This window comes from Paroedura picta, chromosome 7 (genome assembly GCF_049243985.1).
Source record: "Paroedura picta isolate Pp20150507F chromosome 7, Ppicta_v3.0, whole genome shotgun sequence".
In the NCBI taxonomy this organism is placed as follows: Eukaryota; Metazoa; Chordata; class Lepidosauria; order Squamata; family Gekkonidae; genus Paroedura; species Paroedura picta.
Window position 1 is genome coordinate 71681005 of NC_135375.1, and position 24376 is coordinate 71705380.

Genomic DNA, 24376 nt, shown 5'->3' on the forward strand with positions numbered 1-24376 from the left:
AAAAAAAAGCACCTCCTGGTGTCCCCTGGGTCCTAGCGCCCATTGCATTCCTGGTTGCAATGGGCTTTCTTGCTAGTATATCTATATAACAAGGGAATTAGGACATGAAATTATGATTTGAAATGTGGATATCTGTAAACTAAACACCATTTCCAAAATGAAGTTCTTGCTAAAATGCTAATATTTTAATGAAGTTTTATAACTAGAAGTAGTCCTAAAAACCGTATCTGGAATGTTCATAAACCCATATTTATTAGGTTTTAATCAAAATGTTCAGTTGATTACAGTTTAAATATGAGCATAAATATTTCAAGTATGCTGATCACATTAAGTCAAAATAACGAACTTTCATTTCTTTAATCCAAATGTTTTTCAAGGAGACTAACACATCATAACAAAACACAGCAGGAATCCAGTAGCACCTTACAGAAAGAAAAATTATTCCAGCATAAGAACTCGTAAATCAAGTCTCACTTTAACAGATGCATGAAATGTACATGCATTAGGCCAAGACTGCAAACAACAGAAAACCAGAGAGGGTGTAATGTTTCAGAGAGCTCAGTTTAAAACAAGCTCCAATTAAAAGACTTCTAAATCCACTCAGAGTGAGGTGTATGGGACCATTCCCAACTATTGACAGACAGGCAAAATGGGATTAATATAAAAATAACCATGGAAAATGAAGGATGAAACATTCTAAAGAGATCCAACTGGGAAGTTACAGGGTTCTAGCTGAACTAATTTATTAATGATCCCTAGCCCTAAAGAAGCCTGCCTAGCCTCAACCAGGGCCAGAGCCTTCTCTATCCTGACCTCCACCTGGTGGAATGAGCACCTGGAGGAGATCAGGGCCCTGACGGAGCTCAAACAGTTTCACAGAGCCTGCAAATGGGAGCTCTTCCGCCAAGCATTTGGTTGAGACTGAGCGACCAGCAACAGCTATGGGGCCCCTGCAATCTCCCAAAAATCCACTCATGTGTTCTGCTCTGGACCTGTTTGCATTGTTATAGTCTGTTACCTCTGTTATAGTTTTAATGTTAATATTATTGTTGTTGTTATGAAAAACTAAGTTCCATGTACTGTTGTCTAAGTTTTATGTAAACCGTCTTGAGCCTCAGGGAAGGGCGGTATATAAATACAAAAATAAATAAAAGAAATCTTTAAGGTGTGGGTTATTTGAGATATTTGTACCTATATTGAAAGAAATTCAAAGTCCTTATTAAAAACTGGGGAAGAGGATACTATTAATATTTTTCATTGGGGTTCTTCATAAATCCCAGTTCAGCACTTTCACATTGGATTTGTCTCCCTTTGAAGTTCTTTTTTTAGGAGTACAGAACATTGGCTCTATTCTTATCTGAAAGTGAGAGCAATGGGATGTTTCCAAATCTATGTCAGTTTAGGGGATAGAGCTTACTGCCAACTGAAGAATACAGATATAAGTATCTTAAGCACCCATCACCCAAAATCTCTATCAGCCGAGATAACAATGTCGAGCTCCTAGTGTCTAATAAACAAAGATATACAGGCCCACTTCATCACCTAGCAGATAACTTCAAGTGGAACACCGATGTCAAAGGTTATTGATGTCACAATTGACCTCTAGGACAAGTGGGAGATCCAACCAAAGGATAATCATTGCAGAATATGTGTAGCCCACAGGAGAATTCCCGGAGGGGCTAAAAGGAGCAGTGGTTTGTCCACTACTGAAAAAAAACTCTGGACCTGAGAGAGCCTGACAACTATCAACCCGTTTTGCACCTAATTTCCTGGAAAAAAAATGATTGAAAGGTCTGTCACGGACCAAATATCAGCATTCCTGGAAGAAGCTTCAGTCCTAGACCCATCCCAGCCAGGTTTCCGGCCTGGCCATGGGGTAGAAACAGCACTAGTTGCCCTGATGGATGACCTCCGTCGCCATTTGGACCAAGGCACCGCCTCACCAATGCTAGAATTAAGGGACAGCCCTCCAATGGCTGATCACCTTTCTCTGGGGTCGTGGACAGAGGGTAGCACTAGGGGAGAGATCTTCAAGCTGCCACCAATTCATATGCAGAGTCCCGCAAAGAGCGGTCCTCTCTCCAATCCTATTCAACATACCATAGGATAAATTAACTGTAATAAATTAACTGTAATAAATTAAATAAATAAATACATAATTCATTCAGTCTTGATACTGTGTGCTCATGGAAGCCAACCAGGAACAGAACCTTGAGTGTAAGATACTTCAAGGAGATTTTCTGTAAAAGTTTAAATGGAGCTCTGGTGAGGGATTGTAGGGCTACACGTAAATAACAAGGAGGAAAATGAAGTTCAGTTGCAGCAAAGGAGAGAGAAGCCCCATTAAGAAAGCATTTCTTGTGCAGGTGTCTGGAAAATGGAATTCCATCCCTGTGGAACAGAACAGATACTAAGGCACCTAAAATGGCACACTACACAGTAATTTGTAACTCTTTCTCAAGATTTAGGTATATTTGCATTTTAAAAAACTTTAGAAAAATCATCATTTTAAATACCATAATTATGCTAAATTTTACACTTTTATATGTTTAAGTAATAAATAACTTTATGTTGTTAGGTCAGTAAAATGAGTTTAGGCTTGATAGGAGGATAACTGCATTTCCATTTAAAACACCCTCAGAAAAACCCTGAACTCAAAATTTCAGGAATTTTCACTTTTTACCTGCAGAGCTAGTTCAAAATACCAGTTCAGGTGAGTTTTTGTTGTTTCTCTTCTTTTATAGTACAAGATGCTGACCAGGTAGTCCAGCATTTTCCTGGAGAGTATACAGCACAAAGTCCCATCGTAGTCCATATAGTAAAGTGCATTATAATTCCTCATATATAATCTCCAGGAGTTTGTATTTGGGTAAGCCCACTATTAGGAGTTTCCTCATCTACTGAGTGGACTGATTATTCTTTGGAATGGATCTTGTTCTAATCTGGCCACCGTTTGTAACTTTCTCCACCCCTGCCTATCTGTTGCTCAGCTTTAATATAAACACATTAATCTATGCATATATTGAAGTGAATGGTGGTTAATGAAAACTTATGCTGGAATAAATTTTGTTTTATTTTGTTGCTGCAGATTAACAGGGCTATCCATCTGGAATGAACATCACACACCATCCCTTCTAAATGCAGTCATAAAATCCTTAATTGCTAACATGGTAGCATTAAAAATATAGCTCTCTTTACATGGTCTTATAAAAATAGTTATTTCTATTTTTATAAGCAAGCAAATCAGTTTAGAAGCAAGCAAATCAGTTTAAACAGTGCTACTGTATCAAGAAAATCTTGCAGCATGCTTTCCATTATTATGTTTAATAAATATAATCATGTTAACCAACACATACCAAAAGTATCATTGGTCTCTTCCATGTTGTTAATCCTATAATCCCTGATAAAATTACCTGCAACAATAAAAAAAAGATTGTGAACTGATTGCCCTACTAGCTCATTACCTACCATTTATATGCTAAATATTTTTAGAATTATACAGTTGTAAAAAAAGGACTCCAACGAACTCTTTCCAGTCATACTGACAACAAATACATGCTCCAGACATGACCCAACAATGCCTTGTGTGCAGCAACAAGTAAGATTTGTAATGCTAAAGGACAGAAAGAGAAATAAATATAAGGCACATAAGCAGGTGCCAACACTGCTATATGAAGCAAATTCTACTGAGAATACAGACAACTGCAAAAACGATCTGAGATTCTCACAATGAACCAATTATATGTAACTACAGCAGATTTACAGAAAGGAAGAAATTACAACACCAGCTATAGCATGCCATTATTTTTGCAGGACTGAACTATTAAATCCAATACTATCATGGATGCAAACATCAAACAAATAGCTGTGTCTGCTGCCCCATATCAAGCCTACATAGAGATACTACCTGACAGGAAGATCGACCACTATGTGACTCAGAAGTACTACAAACTTTCATTTTGGGAGACTCACATTCAGAGCATATGTGAAGGCATCATAATCTGATCTCGACTTTGTATTTCTCGGTTGCTGTTCTACCTTTAAAGTGATTAATGTATCATCGTTGTTGTTGTTGTTAGGTGCGAAGTTGTGTCCGACCCATCGCGACCCCATGGACAATGATCCTCCAGGCCTTCCTGTCCTCTACCATTCCCCAGAGTCCATTTAACCTTGCACCGACTGCTTCAGTGACTCCATCCAGCCACCTTATTCTCTGTCCTACCCTTCTTCTTTTGCCCAATGTATCATTGTAAACACCCATAAATCATCATAGACATTCAAAAGAGCATCACTCAAAGGAACAAACAACACTGGTGCTGCGCTGGACAACTGGTATCTATAAGATACCCCTCCCCTTTCTGTTTGCAGTCCTGTTATTTTCTAAACGTTCCTTGGAGTGTTCTGAGGAATCACCTTCAAATACCGGCAAGTTTATCATCTTTGCCTCCGTTTCTCTAGCGGGGGAGAGAGAGCACCATGCACATTTTAGCAAAGCTGTTGGGAAGGCAACGGCTGTAGTGCGCCTTGCAAATGCGAAAGAGAAGGCGACTGTCCGCCAGCGAGGAGGCTAAGGCTGCTCCAAGCTAACCCGCAGGGAGAAGATCCAGCAGGTGTCCCGAGAGCACCGCATCTGCTGAGAGGCGAGCCGGGGCAGGCGGGAAGGAGCGAGAGCGGCCCAGCCCTTCCCGGGGCCACTTACCGAGGAGCCAGCCCAGAAGGGGCAGGCGTTCTTCACCTCCGGGGAGCCGCTGAGGGACAGCGCCCCAAAACTCAGGGCCACCATGCAGCAGCCCAGAATCAGCTGCAGCAGCCCCAGGGACAGCAGAGGTCTGGCCAGCAGCAGCCCCGGCCCCGCAGTGACAGACGGCCCGGCCCGGCGGGTGCCCACGGGGGAGAGAGCGGCTGGGCGAGGCCGCGGCGGGGGCAAGCCGGAACGGGACCAGCGGGGCCGGAGAGGAGGCGGCGGCGGCAAGGACGGGTCCTGAGCGGCGGCGAGCACCGGCGACAGCCCGGCCATGGGGCAGCAAGAGCCCGGCAGCACCACGGGCAGGGACATGGGAAGGGAGGGCGGCGGCCGCAGGCACCGAGCAGAGAGGAGCGAGCGAGCCAAACTCAGACTGCCCAATGGCTGGCGGGGACGGGGAGAGAAGAGGAAGGAGGAGGGCCCTTTTCGCTGCCGCCGCCGCCGCCTATCGAGGCGCCCTGCCAAGCCCGCTTCTTCTTCGCTTCAGCCTCCGCGCAGCGCACGGGGGGGGGGGGGGGCGGCCCTCTTCCCCAAGGCCCCGCACCCGCCAGGCGGCAGGGTTTCCAAACTCCCCTCGCAAACTTCGCTGTCAGTTATTCCGGCCGCCCTCCCGCCTGGAACCCTCCCACATTCCTCCTGCCCGCTCTGCCAACCCCCTGGCCTCCAGTCTGTCGAGCCTCGAAACCACCCGTTGTGTTCCGTGGCCTAAGCACAAGCCTCGTTAGACAAACGAATGCTGCATGACACTTTGGCTGTCTCTCGCCTTTTAACACCATTTTTTGCCCGAAACTGCACTTCCTAACCAGCCCTACTCCTAACTCTCTTTTCCCTCAGTGTTGTTGGGTGCATGCAGCTGCTAGGAAAGGGGACAGGGTAAAAGCCGGAACAGGCCAAAACGAACATTAAACTAGTACAGCAAAAACAGTGGGATGCATTACAAACACTCAAGAACAATATTTTAGAAATGAAACGGTGGAAATTCCGCACCTTTACTAACCCTTACCAGGCCAAAAAATCTCCAGAATACCCCAGAACAGGCTGGAATGGGCATTAAACAACAACAAGAAGAGTTGGCTCTTATATGCCGCTTTTCCCTACCCGAAGGAAGCTCAAAGTGGCTTACAGTGCCGTGGCGAGCCCAAGGTCACCCAGCTGGTTGCATGTGGGGGAGCACAGAATCAAACCTGGCATGTCAGATTAGAAGTCCATACTCTTAACCACTACACCAAACTGGCACTCCACAAAACTGGCTCTCCAGGTCACTGCAAAAAGCAATGGGACAAATGAGGGCTTGTTGAATAGAAATAGAATACACAAAAAAGAAAAGTCTGACTTGACGTTTTAAACATTGATCTTCTTTATTCCTTATGTGTATTGTTAATATCTATGTGATCACAATAAACTTAATTGAAAATGATTCTACGTGATTTTTCATTTTTCAGACAATTGAACAAAAGCCCCCCCCCCCCAAAAAAGCCAAACAAAAGCCAAAATGGGGTCTGGGTGTTCACAATAATTCTATATGTCAATATCCCATTTCTATATGTCAATATCCCATTTTCAATTTCCTCAGTGGCTAACAAAACATTACAATAACCCATTAATGATATACTTAGACATCAATATACAAATAAACTTATGCAAATATTTATAGTTATCACTCACTACTCTGTTAGGAAGTTATTCAATATGTGACGTGAAACTGATATATTGTTTGCATTTACTTTCAACTCTCTCTCCAGAGGTGAGGTTTACTATGCCTTGGCTGTGAAAGTCCCCTCCCCTCAGTAGAAAGACCCCTCAGCAAGCCAGGTTAACCTGTTCTGTTGCCTGGGTGAAATCAGTTCCTGCAGCCTCAGGAGATCAGGGTGTAAACTGCACGGAGCTTTTATTCCAACCGCAGATCGATTCAGTCCCCGCCCTATACACAGAATGTGATTTCCGTTTGGATTTGGGGCGATTTAAAATTTCCTTCTGCAGCAAGAAGGATTGATCCATAGTGACCCTACCTTTATTGTGCGATATCTTAAAGTAAAGGTAAAGGTATCCCCTGTGCAAGCACTGAGTCATGTCTGACCCTTGGGGTGACGCCCTCTAGCATTTTCAGGGCAGACTCAATACGGGGTGGTTTGCCAGTGCCTTCCCCAGTCATTACCGTTTACCCCCCAGCAAGCTGGGTACTCATTTTACCGACCTCGGAAGGATGGAAGGCTGAGTCAACCTTGAGCCGGCTGCTGGGATTGAACTCCCAACCTCATGGACAGACAGCTTCAGACAGCATGTTGCTGCCTTACCACTCTGCACCACAAGAGGCTCTTGTGTGATATCTTAGAGTGCTTTTAACCCTCAATATTTAAAGGCTGTTTTGAATCTGGGCTTTCCTCCATGGTAGAGGACCCGTGATTGGCCACAGGTGGTCATGTGACAAACCTGCCTTAAAGGAGAAGCTCCTAATTTCTCTCAACTTCTGTCAGTCCTGGATTTTTTCTCCCTTCTCTGCCTTCTTCGATCCTCTCCCCCTCCCTCTCCAAGAAAAGAAAGAGGCTCCCTGCTTGGCTCCTCTCCCCCCACCCTTCAAGAAAAGAAAGAGGCTTAGCTCCCCCCCTTCTGAACTACCCTAACCACGTGCAGAACACTTTCCTGTTTCAATGGGGGAGGGGGAGGAAGAGGAAGATCCGAGTTCAAAGCGATCTGAATTCAACAGGATTGACAATGGAATAAACAAAGTAAGTGCAGACTCTGCCCAGGTCTAGCTTCCCTGGTCCAAGAGGCCAGGTCTACCATGCCTTGGCCACAAAGTCTATGGACAACAGATCTACCTCCAATATGCTTCCATGGGAATCCCTGGCAACTGGAAAAACAGATTAAATGCCATGAGCCACTATGGGTAGATCTGGACTTGGGGGGGGGGGAAGGCCTCCACCCTGTGGGAGGCTGCTTTGGGGAAGGCCTGGTCTCCAGTGGCAAGATCTACCAGTTATGGATTTTTAAGAAAATAGACCCAGTCTCCAATGTACACCCACTAAAGCTCCTGTGAAGAGACATATTTGCCAGAGTTCTACCCATCAGAGATCTCCAGTGCTTATCCCTGGTATTCTGGAGAACAGGTCTCTTCACTGTATATTTCTATGGGTAGACCTCACCAATGGGAGAGCAGTGCTAGCTGCTATACAGCTCTGCAGGTAGATCTGGCTCAGGAATATAGATTTCCTGTGTGGGAGGCTGCTTTGGGAAGATTTGGCTTTTGGAGGCCGGTTTAACTAATGGGTAGAGAACAGGTAGAGGCCCACTGACAAATCTCCTGTCTACCCACCTAAGGCTTCTGTGGATGGGAGCCCCAGCTTGCGGTGAGAGGTCTTCCTTCCATTTACCTCCAAGTGGGTAGAACAGATCTCAGGAGAACAGGTCTACCAGTCCATTTGAGGTTTCCCCAGTAGGCAAACTTGGCTTCCAGAGGAGATGGCCCTTAACATTCCAGGGGAGAGGGTATAAATCTCTTGTTGGGCAGTATTCATATCTGCAACAGATCTCCAAGGTGAACAGACCTCTAGCATGTTAGAATAATGTAGCAGAACAACTTTAGTGGCACTGTTAATATCAACAAAGTTTTATTGGTCCTAAAGACCAAAGTTCTATTGGTCTTCTATTGTTCTTAAAGGTTCCACTGGACTTGAAATTTGTTCTGCTGCTTTAAACCAACATGGCTTCCCACTTGAATCTATAACAATGTAGGTAAGGGAAGTTGGCAAAGTGGATGTATAACTTCAGGATATGGATTGACTCTGATGTCTGATGTCTGAAGTGGGGCTGGGCAGGAGCTACTTCTGGAAGAGACACCAACCCTCCCTGCCTGGGGGGGGGGTGCACAGCAGCAACCCTGGACATGAGCTGGGCCCTTCCTGTGGATCACCCCAATTGAAGCGGGCATCATCTGCCCCCCCCCCACTGTGGCCAGGTAGGCATTCCACCTCAGCCAGTGCCAAGCAACTGACAGAATCTGCACAGACCAGGGGAATCTGACTGTTTTTTAAGCTTCACAAAGCCCCACAGTGGGTGTTGACACGTAATTTCTGCCCAATGCTCTGAATTCAAGTGGACAAATTCAATGAAGCACGGGTAAAGGCAGGAGTAACAATGACACTCGGGAGTAACTGTGACTCTCTTAAGCTACTGAGGTAGCACAATAGTTTGGAATTATTGCCTCCCTGTGGCTCTGGCAGTAACAGGGCAAGATCTACCAGTCATGGATTTTTAAGAAAATAGACCTAGTCTCCAATGTACACCCACTAAAGCTCCTGTGAAGAGACATATTTGCCAGAGTTCTACCCATCAGAGATCTCCAGTGCTTATCCCTGGTATTCTGGAGAACAGGTCTCTTCACTGTATATTTCTATGGGTAGACCTCACCAATGGGAGAGCAGTGCTAGCTGCTATACAGCTCTGCAGGTAGATCTGGCTCAGGAATATAGATTTCCTGTGTGGGAGGCTGCTTTGGGAAGATTCGGCTTTTGGAGGCCGGTTTAACTAATGGGTAGAGAACAGGTAGAGGCCTACTGACAACTCCTTGTGGTTCCTGTTGCCTCATTCCACATGTGGTTCCTGCTGCCTCCTTCCGAAAAGAACATACCTGGTGATGGCAGAGAGTTGCCATATTCTCAAAGTCATGTTAGTTGGAATGCTATCTTAACAGAATCCAAAGAGAAAATCAAAATAGAATTTTACGTTTTTAAAAAAATAATTAAAAGCCAGAAAGAGAATTTAAAAAAATCAAAATCCCCCCACTCATCCACAGCCACCCACACATCCATAGAAAATACAAAAAAAAAAAGAAAAATAAGTTTTGTAAAAGGTACATTTTTTCAGAGATTCTCTCCAGCCAAACTAGTGCGATCTTCTCCAGCGTTGGGAACCCAATCAGCCTTAGCCAGTCAACCAGAAAAATCAGACTCAGCAAGTCTCCTCTCCAACTGAGTAGGTCAGCAAGCAAGTAATGAAGTCAGTTAACTCCTTTTCTTTCATACCCTCTCTGATTGGCCAAGGGCAGTTCCTGTTAGAAATAACTCTCTCCAAAGTGATGCCTCCGTGACTCTACCTGAAAACAGGAACTCTCTTTACCATCGAATTCGTGAGATAGATAGGAACACTGTCCCTAGAGGGCAAGTTGCTGTTTCCTACTTCCTTTCCCCCCTTCCTTCAAGCCTGCAACATAGTGAATGCAGAGATGCTATTTAGATTGGAATAGGAATCTTCTATTTGCCTTTTCATGTATAGAAATAAATAGTTTCTATATTAGTGAAGCACAACCTTGGGGAATGTGTTTTTCTTTGTTGTTTTCTGACCGCACACATGCAGTTGCACACTGCGCTTATCAGCTAAACCAGGCACTGCTAACTTTCAGAATATTAAGACTATCACAAGTCTACCAGTCAATACACTTCAGGTTATGGGACCAACCGATAACATGTTTTTTAAATGAATTTATTATTTTTCGCAAAAATGAATGCATGCTTCTTACAGCTGAAGTTTTTGGCACAAGGTGATCTTGCAGTCCAGTAACAATATGCTTGCTTGGTAGAAGTCACTAGACAAGGAACTTGCTTTCTTATATGCTGCTTTTCTGTACCCAGATGAGTCTCAAAGTGTCTTACATTCGCCTTCCCTTTCCTCTCCCCACAACAGACACCCTGTGAGGTAGGTGAGGCTGAGAGAGCCCTGATATCACTGCTCGGTCAGAACAGCTTTATCAGTGGTGTGGTGAGCCCAGGGTCACCCAGCTGGCTAGGAGCGCAGAGTCAAACCCAGATTGCCAGTTTAGAAGGCCGCACTCCTAACCATTACACCAAGCTGGCTAAGGACTTTACATAGCAATTGAACAGAATGGGGATATTGGACTGCTGCACATTGACCACAATAAAACACAGTTAATAAGCTTCTATAGGTGACAGCTTAAGGATACTTAACTCTGTATTAAATTGGATGTATGGTTCTTTTATGCTCCTTATTTTTAAAAGAAAATTCCAAATAAAATTACTTGAAAATACAACACATGAAAGGCTGGTTTTTATACATGCTCATCATTTGTTGAGTGATGTGTGAGCTCTGTGTCCGAGTAAGCTCTTGGATCAAAATTCTGGAGAACATATCACTTCATACACATATCATATCACTTCAAATACATCTCATGCCATCAAATGATGCTGTAGAAAGTACTTCCTTTCCAAGAAGTGACCCACGTTAATTACATGGTTCTTATACTAGATAGCGGCTGTGAAACAAGACTATAGAGTCTGCATTTTTAAATCTCTAACTGGAACTCCCTTAAACTATATAATTACAAGGCTGTATGAGTTGCTGTGCAAATTACTATTCCTAAGTTACTGTGTAATTAAATTTAAAAAAAACCTTAAAGCTTTCATAAAAATACCATGGTGACCATTTTTTGTTGCTATGGAAAAACAATGTGAGCTGTGAAAAGCTTTGTGAAACACTCTTTACTACGTGAATATGCACAAGTGTAGCTTCTCAGCTGTGTGGCTAACACTAGAATCTGAATCTCAATTTTTCATTACCAGTTCCCCCGTAATAATTTTAGCATATTCAGGTTCTGGTATCACTGAGCCTTCACTTTAAGAAAGGAGCCAAGGCACTTACAAATTAACATCTATTCTAAGAGCATAGTAAACATGCCCAGTTTCACGTAGTATGTTGACATACAACTTAACTTCCTACCTTCACATAATGCCTTGATCTTCTGAGCAGGCAGATATTTCATAATGGTGTTTTCCTCAAGTACTTGTTACACCTGCACTGATGAATGTATACCTAATGCATCTATACAAGGCGCAATACCTCAGTGTACGAACAAACTTGGGAACAGGAGGTCCACTGGACTGCAACAAAGGACTAGAGGGCTAGGGTGAGACCCAAGGGCAAAACATTCACCAAGTTTTCTGCAAGACATCATATGGAATTACACTGTTATCTCAGATTCGAATTGTGCCTATTAAAAGCAAACACCATATATCATACACCACCTCTTGTTGGTGATTGAAGTCATGCTACATTCTGGATACCAAAACCATGAGCAATGTCTTCTGGCATATCTCAGGGATCTGAACTGTTCTAAACAGCAGTAGGCAAAGAAGCACATGTCAGTTTCACTCGGGGGGGGGGCAATTGACATGACCATATTTGGTCAAATCATCCAATACATTTTTGAACATTTTAAAATATAAAAAATTAATTAATTTCCACCCAATTGGCAAAACCCTTCCAAGGTGAGACCCTAGGCTTTCATGAAACCCTGGTTGAGAAAGTAAGCATCCATCCACAGTTGCAACAGTTTTCTCATACAGCAGCTTTGGCACTGTGGAGTTCATATTGAGGTCTAATAGCAATAAATGCCTATAAAAGCATAAGATTACCATAAGATATAAATATGTATTACACCATCCTGATCTCCCCTGAATTTAAACCTCATGTAGACTACAACATGGTTATAAATGAGACAGGTATATATATATTAAATACCCTGCCATTCTTCTGCATCTCTTCCAAATAAATTCTTTCAGAAAAAGTATTACTACTAGATGACCAAAAGAAGAAATGTAGATTAAAAGTTCTATTGAAATGGCTGCTATAGAAAGGCCAGAATTTGTTATTACCAAGGCATAATTAAACTGGTTTGTGAAACAAAGAATAGAATGCCAACTTTTGGTAGAATATATCCCTTTATTATTTCATGACACGTAATGTTTAAGAGACAAATTCCATTTCTACATAATTTTCTCAATCTTGGAGCTCCCCTGCCTTGCAGTGACCAGCCTACATAGTAACCATTTCATATTTAAAGTCATTACTCATGAAAAAAATGTATATAGATCTATTTAATGTAGAAAAATAACATCCAGGGAAGAATTTGTAGCCATGAAACATACAAAAGTTAGGCAAAAGAAATGTTATGGCTTTGCATTAGATGTCACAAAAACTGAAGACACTTGGTTAAAAAGGCACTTTTTTCTTGTTCTAAAGCCTGGTATTTTATCAAGTTTCCATTCTGTCACAATAGTTAAAAGGCCATTTTAATATGGAACAGAGAATGTTAAAAAATACAAGATGCCAGAAACTGATACAAAGTCTTAAAATAGATATTTTTGGTCATTTTGTAAAATAGGCAACAGCATTCAGGCAGTTGTGATTCCTTTTCTCCAATATTTACATGAACTTCAGTTCTGCCATTCCAGTGTGTAGATACAGCTTAAATTTGCTGGTAACCCCAAGGACACACCTTTTGAAACCATCCAGGGCTCCATTTTGGCTAGACAGCTGTCTCACAAAACAATGGCCGCTCTGCATAAACCTATAATTCTGTATCTCTGTATCTAGTCTGTTGTCCGTAGTATCCACGTTTAGACTGGTCTGATAGCTGCCTTCGATAGTCTTCCTCCTCTGCATCACTGCCATAACTTCCCTGTTTATCTAGGTAAGATCTAGCAGGTGGTTTCTGAGGCTCTGGTGGTCTGGAACTAATAGAACAAAATAAACCAAGTTAGCTCCGATGCAGTCTTCATGAAAAGCATATTTTAAGCAAGTATTTCATTAGTAGAATTGTATTCATAATGAAATTGTCTTCTGTGTGAGTCTACCCCCCAAAAAAACATCCACATATCAGCACCATATTTCTCTGGGCAGAGAAAGCTGAAGACATTTTGCTCCCAACATAGAAAATCTAAATGTTACAGACTCTTACTCAGCACAGTTAGTTTTTAATTTTTTGTTGTACTGTAAATACACTGTGATACAACCACATCAACAATAAAATCTGAAATTATGTACTGCAGTTGACACACATGGCAAAAAGTCTTCAGCCATCTCTCCTTCAGTATGCAATACTGCCCCAGGAAGATTTTTTGGGTAGAGCCTACAAGATGGCAGCAGTAGTATTTCAGATCAGTTAGAGCTAGTCATTCTGGAGCATTCCAGTCCTATAGACCATTGGAAATTTTCGCATACTTGTTTGTAGCCGCATCTGTAACTTTCGTTTAGGCAGGCTTATGCTGAAGAACAACTTTCCTTTTCTTTCTTCTCTTCTGATTCATACTCTCTTTTCTCTAGGGGTGCTGCCACCCAAAATGTTAATTAAAAATAGTTACCGTTGAACATGTCATTCTTTACAAAGGAAAGAAGTAATATTTCCTAGGTTTTGAATGCTGCAGTTTACTGATATCTAATCTGTTCCCTTATCTACCAAATGTCCATTATTATCATGCCATCAAAACACAGCTGACCTATCGAGACCCCATAGGATTTTCTTGGCAAGAGACATTCAGAGGTAGTTTGCTATTGCCTAGATCTGCATAGCAACCCATGGTCTCTTTGGTGGTCTCCCTATCCAAGTACGGACCAGATATGAGTAAAACAGGCTAGTGTGAGCTATCCAGGTTAAAGTTTTGGTTACAAAAGTATAATGATGATACATCTGGTCTTCTGTACAGAATGTATAAAGCCAAAAATAAACACGATCATAAAACCAGCCACTATAGATGATAAAGAAAAAGAGTTGGTTTTTACACCCCCTTTTCCCTACCTTAAGACATGGTGATGGAAAATGCTATTGAGTCACAGCCAACTTATAGCAACCTCATGGAGATTTCATGGCAGGAGAAATTCAGAAGTAGTTTGACATTGCCTGCCTATGCATCATGACACTGGTAACCCCTATGGGTCTGCCACCCAAATACTACAAGATCCTGCTTAGCTTCCGAAATCTGACAAGAGCGGGCTAGTTATGCTGATAAGCATAACATCTTAAAAATCATACCACACAGACAACAGTGTTTTGTTACCTTGCAGTCTGCTCTGGCTTCTGTGTTTTTATTGGGACAGCATAAATGTCTGGGTGTCTCTGAGCTATTTCCACCTGGAAAAAAAGACAATACATTATCATTTTCAGGTTTTTCCTTAACTGATAGATGAATGAGTCACTTAATGATATTTAATGCTATGGATTGCAGCTATTAGATGCTCTGTTTCTGTACTGTACAGCAGTGGTCCCCAACCCCCGGTCCGGGGACCGGTGCCGGTCCGTAGATCAGTCGGTACCGGGCCGCAGCTCCTCCTTGTCCTCCTCCCCAACTGCTGCCTCAGGGGCTGCCCTGCCACTCTGCCGCTGGCTCACCTTTGGTGCTCTCCAGTGGCCGCCATGGCTGGGGCTCCCCCTCAGCGTGGCACTGCGCAGCTACTGCTGGCAGCGCCCCCCAGCAGGAAGTGGGAAGTCAGGGGCGCCGGCGGGAAAGCAAGTGGAGCAGGGGTCAGGCAGCAGCAGCGACTTCCCTTGGCAAAAGAATATCCCCCCGCCAGGCCTCAGTAAAATTGTCAAGACCCCGGTGATAAAAAGTCCCCGGTGATAAAAAGGTTGGGGACCACTGCTGTACAGGAAGTTACATTGTTTTAAAAATTGTACAAAGAAACAGAAAACAAAGCTATTCTGTGCTGTTGAAATGTTAATAGAATTAGAAGTTGAACCTTCTTCGGCAGGTGAGAAAATAGTATAATATAAAATAATATAATATTTTGAATCTGCCGGTATAAACTCAAGAATTTGGGTTGGGTTTTTATTTTTTAAACTGTACTTTGTTCAGTTTTAATTATGGAAACAATTTTCTTATTGTGTCTATACAAAGGTACGGCACAGAGTTTAACAACAGTTTCTCCTCATACCCTGGCATTCTGCGCTTCTTGCAGCTCCTGCATTCTTTGAAGCCGTGCCTTATGGTCCATTTTCTCAAATATTTTAACCTTTCCCAGCACAGACTTTGGTGTATTTGCTTGTCCCTCTTCATCCACCTCTGTTCTCTCCTCCACTTCCGTTTGTGGAGCCATGGGCTGGGCGGGTTTCAGTATGGGACGTCCAAAAGCAGGCTTCAGGGCTATAGGGGGAGGAGCTGCTTTAGCAGATATCCCTGAAGTTTCACTACTTGCAACATTAGGACTGTTTGTTCTGGCTTCATAATTCTTAGGGATATCATATGGATCTTCTTTGTTTTGCAATTTACCCTGCGAAAGTCAAGCAAATGCAGTTTTCATAGTGTTTGAATACAAGTAGCAGGTTTGATATTGAAGCCACCCATCAAAAACTGGTTACACACCTCATGAAACCTACAATTACCAGACTACAATTGGAGGTAATGCACAGGACACTGCTAATCATGCAAAGTTTGGTCTTGCCACAGAAATGGATACATAAATTCAAATGTTATAAGCTGATCAATGATATTTTGTGCAAAGTAAAAAAACATGGGTAACAGATTAATTTCTTTCCCTCTGTAGGAGGAAACGTTCAAAGAAATGACTGATAGCTTGGTGCTTGGGAAGGTGTGTGATTTATATGCATTAATTTTGAATCAAGAGGTAGCATTTGAAAAACAGCTGAAGAAAGGGCAATGATGGCTGGCAGAAGGGAGAACAACTAGTGAGCAGGAATGTATCTGGGGAGATCTGGGATAGAATTCCAAAATAAACTGATCTCTAATAATGGTAAAGAGAACTTTGATAAGATTCATACCCTGCATGACTAATACCTAACCCATATAAATTGGCTTGAATTTACAATATACCCACAGATATTTGTCGGTGTAATTCAACAGGGATAGACCAACTCCACATCTTTTGGTAATGTGCAGGAATGCAGAGGCTAGGTTCTCAGTATTGGAAATAACTCTTGAGATTATTGGTAATGAACTCCCCTTTGACCCTAAGGTTAGTCTTCAATAATATTTTAAAAAGTCGATTCAAGATATAGATTTGAAATTGGAGATCTATTTTACAATTTCTGCTAGAATGTGTATTGCCAGCTACTGGAAATGTGAGGAGGTTCCTAAAATATCAGGATTTATAGAATTTGGAAGACCGCTTATTTTACTAAATTAACACATTCTAAAACGTATCTGTTTGCTGAGAATTTGTATGAGGATGAATTCCTGAAGTACTGGCCATTTTTGCCATGTTTAAGGTATTAGTCACTCTTGAAAAGTATAATACTGTAATAGGCAATAGGGAAGATATTAAGGTGTAATGTTCCGTTGTTTTATGGAACATTTGTTGACATAAATCACCTTGTTGATATAATCATTACTACTGCTTTATTTTTGCTTTCATAATATAATACAATATATACTAGTTCATATGAAAATAAATAAGGATAAACTGAAAGAACAAAAACCATTGTATTTTCTCTCAAAATTACCTTAGGTGGTTCAGGCTTGAATGGTGGAGGAGGGCTGGGATCTCTTAAAACTTCTCTGCTACCAGCTTTTCTCATTTGAGCTCTTGGTTCAGGACTGGGTTTCCTTAAACTCTACAAGAAGTAGTAGACCATTAAATATACAACATATATACATGTTAAAAGTAAAGGTAAAGGTATCCCCTGTGCAAGCACGGGGTCATGCCTGACCCTTGGGGTGACACCCTCTAGCGTTTTCATGGCAGACTCAATACGGGGTGGTTTGCCAGTGCCTTCCCCAGTCATTGCCATTTACCTCCCAGCAAGCTGGGTACTCATTTTACCAACCTCGGGAGGATGGAAGGCTGAGTCAACCTTGAGCTGGCTGCTGGGATTGAACTCCCAGCCTCATGGGCAGAGCTTTCAGACTGCATGTCTGCTGCCTTACCACTCTGCGCCACAAGAGGCTCTTATATACATGTACATAATTACACAATACATAATTAAACATTGTTCATCTTAAAGGTGCCACTGGGCTCTAACTTTGTTAAAAATTATTGTATTTATTACTGCAATGGAGCCAGTGATTTACAGACAGGACTGCGCTATAGCTCATTTATTTTTGACAGGTTGTGCCTTCAGGGATTCTATTGGCACATTTATTTATCTTAATATTTAAAGTCAAAGTTAATTTTAATTGATCTGTTTAACTACGTATGTACAGGTTTTTACATGTTGTCAACCGTCCCGAGACTGTAACTAGAAAGGGATGGTCTATAAACCAAATAAATAAATAATTGCCTCTTCCTAAGGACAACAGTTGCAGCGTTTGATTTGTACAGCTTCTATCCAGAAGCATAACTTCCTAACCAATTGATTTGAAGGGAATTTGTTATTCTTTAAAGCCATTCACACATGCTAAACCATAACTTTCTAGATATTAGCTGGCATACAAGAGTACTGTGATGTAAAGTGGCACTACTTTACAGTTTTCCTCTAGAATTTCCGAGATACCATTTCAACCATTTTATGTCAATGTTTTAACAATTCTTTTCCAGGAAAGGAAGATAATTTTATTTCTGGACTCCTCACCTCTTCGTGTTGCACAGGTTCTGAAGATCGACTAATGGATGAGACCCTTGGTTCACAGGATGGTTCATCAAGTTCATTGTCAGTGTATGTGCCGCCTTCACCATCTGTATCTTCCATGTCACTGATCAGTCTGCTGTCACAACTCAGATAGTCAGCACCCATAGCTGTCAGATATGACATGCGATCTTCAATGTCATCATCCATTCCCTCCAGCTGCAAAAAAGATTTGTGTTGGAAATATTATTATGCAACACAAGGAAAAGCAATAAGCAAATGTTATACAAAGTAGATTGTGCAAAATGGCAAGCACATCAAAGTGTAGTTATGGCCCTAGATTTCAGTACCAAGAATATGCACATGTATTGGGAATATCTCAACCAAACCTTCCAACCAACTGTCAAGGACTATTGTTGACCATCAGTAAGGAGCATCTATGTTCCAGGGTGGAACATAGTGGCAAATCCCCTTGCATGTGTGGGGCACATCTTCCAGGACATCTGGTTGCATGCTGGCTTTCTGACAGTAAATATATATCTTCACATTCATAAAACAAATTGATAGACTACATACCTTTCCTTCTGAAACCCACACTGCTTCACCCTGTTGTTGCTGAATAGTATCTTTAAGGCTGCCATACCAGCCGTCATTGGCTGAGTTTAGATTGATGCTTGCTGCCGAGATTTACAAAAACATAAAATTAGGGACTTGTGCAAAATAATAGATCCTTACAACCAAAAGCTGGCCACATAAGTTTAGAAGGTGCTTTCAATTGGGCCCATTACTGTGAAGAGAAAGGAAGTTACACCCTTTCCTTCACATTAGTAAAGGTAAAGGTATCAAACAGAGATGAACAGACCTATCCACTGGCAATATAATAAATGTATTCATAAAAGAAAGAAAACTGTCCTATTTTTGTAGTTTTCCTTGTTTATTTTTTCTGTAGGACTTCTGTCAAAACGGAATCCAGGTAATATCCATTTTCAGTGAGAGTCTTTCATCAGTGACAAGTCCTTATATACTTATCCCCAGTCATTTGCCAGTGCCTTCACCAGTCATTGCCATTTACCCCCCAGCAAGCTGGGTACTCATTTTACCGACCTCGGAAGGATGGAAGGCTGAGTCAACCTTGAGCCGGCTGCTGGGATTGAACTCCCAGCCTCATGGGCAGAGCTTCAGACAGCATGTCTGCTGCCTTACCACTCTGTGCCACAAAAGGCTCTTCACATTGGTAGGGTCCTCCTAAAGGGAATATATATTTATATATATATTCCCAGCCAACATAGGCTAAGTTATCTAAAAATTTACCATAGGGTAAGTTATCTAATAATATTATACTTAAATATGACACAATCAGTGCTATATTTTATTTTTAAAATTCAGAAACCTTGTATTTCAATAAGGATTTCTAGGATGTACAATCTGTTGGGCTTTGCTTATGTATTTCAGAATACTTTTGTGCATCTGGTAACTCTGTATCCAGAATGGCTGAACCAGGTGTTCACGAAAAGGGCAGAAATTACATAGCCTTTGTCCTTCCTACATGGAGACTGGACCTCCACAGCATTTTTAAAGATATTTTAACATTTTGACTGTAATATTATCTGCTAGAAAGATGGAATTGTTTTTTTTCTGCACAGAAGTTATTTAATTTTGGTGGTGGTGGTGGTGATGGTATTTGAATATGGTGGGCAAAACCCAAATAAACTAAAATGGGTGGAATGGTCTCTCAGGAGACAAGGGTGCTAGTCTATATAGATTCAGAAGACTACCTGTACCCAACAGACTTCAGCAGGATCTGCAAGACGACAAATACTTGAAAGCCTATGCCAATATTGTTCCATAAAGTGGTAACAAAATTTTTGCAAGGGTTTCTTTTACATGCCGCTTTAGAGCTAAGGATTGTCATGGAAAAATAAGACATGTCATCATCCTGCTTTAGGATGATTAGGGCTAATCCTGCGTTGAGCAGGGGGTTGGACTAGATGGCCTGTATGGCCCCTTCCAACTCTATGATTCTATGATTCTAAGATTCTATGATTCTATTCACACTTACCTGTAAAAAGATATGCACAAGTCTTCTTTAGTTTATTTGCCTGGTCGTAAAGCTTCCGCGAGCTTTTGTTAGATGCAGGAATTAGCCTTTGTCTTATGATTTTCACACCTTGTCTGCTGTCTGGGTTGAAGAAAATGACAATGGGGAACCACTGGGTGTAATTTAACAGATCCACAGCTTTAGGAGTTACGTCCAGCAAAGCATGTTTGTCCTGTTAGAAAAAAAAAATACATCAGAGAGGAAGGGGGAGAGCCCTTACCAAGACTGTCAATATCTACTTCTTTGTTCTGATTATGATAAAGGGAAATAGAGCAGAAGGTATTTACCAGCTCAATAATTTGTCTCACGGTGTTCAAGCGCACTACACCAGTGGACTTCTCTGAGCCTGCATCTTTAGGTTCTGTTTCTGCAAGAGTAATACATTGTCGTTTGTCTAGTGATTTTTTTTAATGGACCATCAAATGTTGTAGAATTCCATTAAGAAAAGAGCAATGAAGGGACTTACTGGCAGCTTGATAGAGTTCCGGTAACTCACTGCAAAGTTTCTCCATTGCTACATCTGCAATGGGGCCAAAGAGCACCACAGGCCTCTTAAAACCAGCTGCAAGTAAAAAATTACATATAACAAGCCTGTACTTAATATCTCTGAAATATATATCATGCTTTGTTCTTTAAGGAAAAATGGCTTCTTACAATTTTTCTGAAGTACTTCTTACAGAAAAGTTCTAAACTTTAAAAAAGGAATGGTCAACTTTGCTTATCTATTTTTTTAATTTATGCTCTGATTTTTTTTTAATAACCTGCCTTTTTCTTCCATTATGGAACCATACATACAAATCCCAGGTGGTCTTTCCTGCTGAACAGTGGTGCTGTGGGAATAAATGTTATTCTCTCTATACACCCCAACGTGTTTCGCCCAGAACTTCTTCAGAGGGATCTGCACTGCTTCAAAATGTTAGTGTTATTCCCAAACGGACACTTTGAAATGGTGCAGATCCCTCAGGGTAAGCTCTCAGCCAAACTCATTGGGGTATACAAAACGAATAAAATGTATTCCCACAAACCACTGTTTTCTTGCTTCATTATTTGGTTTCATGAATGAAGGTCTTCTTATTGTAGGTAACTGAAAAAATTATGTTTTTCCTGGGAAGCCCCCAACTAGGAACCCCTTTACCTTGCCTGCAGGAGACCCAAATGTATTACTGGCCTGGTGACGGTCCACTCTACCATTAGATATACAGATGAGTCAGTCTGAGGGCAGCTGCTTACACACCAAGCCCATATTATTCACTTACTGCAACCCCAATGTCTCAACCATATCCATTAATTTTTCTGGCTCTTTGTAGAAACATGAACAATATTAGACAGAGCAAAATATGGTCTTAACTGGGCACAGACACTTGCTACTTGCCTCAGGTGAAAGCTGTTTGCCTAAGCTTAAACAAGTTGTCAGAAAAAAGAAGTAGCTGTCTTTTACAAATGAAAAAACCAATTCAGAGTTCATATATGCTGCCACACACTGACCTTCCCGGAGCATAACTCGCTCATAGGCTGGAAACCTCGTGCTAACAGATGCGATTGCTGTAAGATCTTCACGGCTTTTCTTCATATTCTTTTTCATTCCAGATCGTTGGCCACGCATTCGCCAGAAATCTGCCCTATCACTGGAGCCATCTCTCTGTGCATTCTGAACACTAGCCATCTGCTCAGCTCTGAGAAGCACAGCATTTTGTTCATTTGCAAAAAATCAAAACAGCATAGATATTTATAGGTAGGGAAAACATCCTGGGCAAAGTCCAGCAGTCCCATCCAACTCTTATTTTGCTCCCCCTCCTAATATATTCTAGGAGAAGGATTTTTTTTGGGGGGAGGGGTGGTGTCAGAAGGGAAAACAAGTATGGATAACCACACATTGAATAAGCCTCAGACCTAGAAGGCTGTCATTTAAATAATCGAAAAACCTTCCAACTTTTTTCTGGGCTAAGCAACTGCAGATGTATTTGAGCCAAGTTAAGCAGCATAAAGACAAAAGGTGTTGTTTTCCCTGTTACAAAGTACTCTCAAGTGACTAGCCAAAACCCATTTGTGTGAAGGACTGAAAGTAGTGAACCGAGATCTACTACGTCTGTCTCTTGGGATCCCTACTGGGTCAGGCCATGCTGCTTGCTACCACAGGTGAAGGACAGGCTTTGGTATTGTCATAAAAGAACATCAAGGACAGGCCTTTTCTTTTTCCTACCGGAATAAAAATCACTGCTCATTCATATGGCACCAAAGAGATTCAATTCAGTGTTACCCTAGGTACGTGCAAACTCTGCCAACATGAATCACGACTACTTCCGTGTGCCCTCGCCCTGGATTCTTTTCTTGATCACATTAAAAGTTGGGCAGGATGTTGGAAACCAGATAGGGACAGCAATCCAAGACATTTTAAATTTACAGATGGCTAACATACCTGCTTTTATTTGGAATCAGGCCTTTTTCCAATTCACTCTCAATTCTCACAGCCAGCCAATGACCCAGCTTTCCGTCATACAGAGTATCAACTACTCTGAACACTTCCCCTCTGGTGAACGCTAAACTCTGTGGCGTTTCCTTCTCACATTCAAAATGAGTCCTTATGAAGAAAGAATCTCCTCTGCCACAGGCCATTATGTCTCTATAGACTGGAAAGGAGGAAAAGAGACTACATCTAGTTAAGTCTGTCTAAATCAATAGGTCTGTCAACAAGGTTTTAGAAAGCCAGAGGAGGTTCAACCACTTTCTCACTCACCTCCAGGGTTGCTGAGAAGGGAAGGGTGGCAAAAAATTAAGTGGTATAAAATGTCACGGGTAAGTAGGAAACGGCACAAATGATATAAAATTGAACCTAATGAAACCTGCCCACTAATGAAACCTGCCCACTGACTTTCATTTAACAAATAAAAACAACTTTGATCCTAAACCCTAATCTTCCATAAAAGTCAGATACTGAGAACAGCAGGAAGGAGAGGAAGGAATTACTAAAGCTAGCTGTATGCAGATAAGTGAGCCAAGAATCTACTTCATCTTTTCCCTGCAAGTCTACTAGTTTGAAAGGCAACCCCTGAGTTATTTTTAAATGTAATGGGCATTTGTGAGTGTGCTCTTGCAGCAATCGGTTGCATGCCAAGTGCTTACCATCATATTTGCTTTGAGCCAGAATTGTCACTGTATCACCTTTGGGGATTTCTAGCAGGTACAAAACAGCATCCTCTCGAACAACACCTCTGAAATCTTGAGTGTTTACCTGTTGCAAAATAACCAGACAGAAGTTTTGAAAGTGAGAATTCTTATAGTAAAGATGCCAAAAAGAAAAGGTACAGAAAGCTCCTTTTTATGCCAAGCAGAGACTTTAAAATAGCACTTTACAAATTACTGAAGGTTGAGAAATGCCAAGTTTAGCCGACACACTTTTCCTAAAAGCAGGGTCTTTCATCCAAGCATCAGTCCTTGTTTGTTTCAAAGCTAAGCTATGCTACTTTGGGGGAAGCTGCCCTTGTTAACTCTGGAGAGCACATAACAGGAATGGGCTTAGAACTCACCCAGAATTTATGCAAAGTCCAAAATGAGGCCAGCTAACCTGGAGGATATCACAATGGAAAAATACTTAGGAACAGGTTAAAAATGCATAATCAAATAGCTCAACACAGGATCAGAAGTTAATCAGCTCTCCAGAAGTCTTCCCAAATCTATTCCAGGTCAATGCTAACAAGCAGAGCCACAATTAGTAGAAAGAGAGCAGCAGAAATCTAGTACCAATGACTAGTGAAAGGGAAACAAGATTAGACCGACAGATCTAAAGGGAATCTAATACTTGCTGAGGAGTTCAAGGAATGGGGGTGGGGGTGGAATCTACAGAGATCTTATAAACTCTATGCACACCAAATCAAGTGAACTAAGGATGTGGGGAAAAGTAAGTTCGTGTTTCTGTGCAACTGCTTTGTTTACAGCTATTTAAAATCTTGCTACATGAATTTAGATGCAGTTTTGGATGTTACAAAAAGCCAGACAGAGAAGAGAGATTAGGAACAAGTTATTGATATCCCTTTTAGCACATCTGGTAATTATCAAAGATGATTTCTGTCTCAGGAAGTCTATGGGGATAAGCAGAGGATTTGCTGATTTGAGAGTAGGACTATCCCATACTTTAAGGCTGTATAAACACTGGTTTGAACAGATGCCTGCAAGGGTAGCCTCTTCACTGGACTAGAGCAGACCCACGACTAGGTGTCCAGAGGTAAGAGAG

The 24376-nt window shown here is 41.7% G+C and overlaps 2 protein-coding genes across 5 annotated transcripts in view; both read right to left on the bottom strand.

The window, feature by feature from the left end:
* Positions 1–5274, bottom strand: part of ENTREP1 (endosomal transmembrane epsin interactor 1) — a 38583-nt gene extending 33309 nt beyond the window's left edge. The window contains exons 1-2 of the mRNA XM_077344845.1: positions 4700–5274; positions 3357–3413 (exon numbers count right to left, since the gene is read on the bottom strand). Coding sequence (XP_077200960.1) covers positions 3357–3413; positions 4700–5056 — 414 coding nt within the window. The 5' untranslated portion in view covers positions 5057–5274. The remainder of the gene's footprint in view (positions 1–3356; positions 3414–4699) is intronic.
* A 7181-nt stretch (positions 5275–12455) lies between these two features.
* The window catches only part of TJP2 (tight junction protein 2), an 82772-nt gene continuing 70851 nt past the window's right edge, over positions 12456–24376 (bottom strand). For all 4 annotated transcript variants that reach the window (XM_077344879.1, XM_077344880.1, XM_077344878.1 and 1 more), the window contains 12 exons: positions 23269–23377; positions 22565–22775; positions 21634–21821; positions 20615–20710; positions 20436–20515; positions 20110–20320; positions 18627–18727; positions 18057–18269; positions 16989–17099; positions 15464–15799; positions 14590–14663; positions 12456–13269 (listed from right to left, as the gene is read on the bottom strand). In XM_077344879.1, the coding sequence (XP_077200994.1) occupies positions 13104–13269; positions 14590–14663; positions 15464–15799; positions 16989–17099; positions 18057–18269; positions 18627–18727; positions 20110–20320; positions 20436–20515; positions 20615–20710; positions 21634–21821; positions 22565–22775; positions 23269–23377 (1896 nt within the window). In that variant the 3' untranslated portion in view covers positions 12456–13103. The remainder of the gene's footprint in view (positions 13270–14589; positions 14664–15463; positions 15800–16988; positions 17100–18056; positions 18270–18626; positions 18728–20109; positions 20321–20435; positions 20516–20614; positions 20711–21633; positions 21822–22564; positions 22776–23268; positions 23378–24376) is intronic.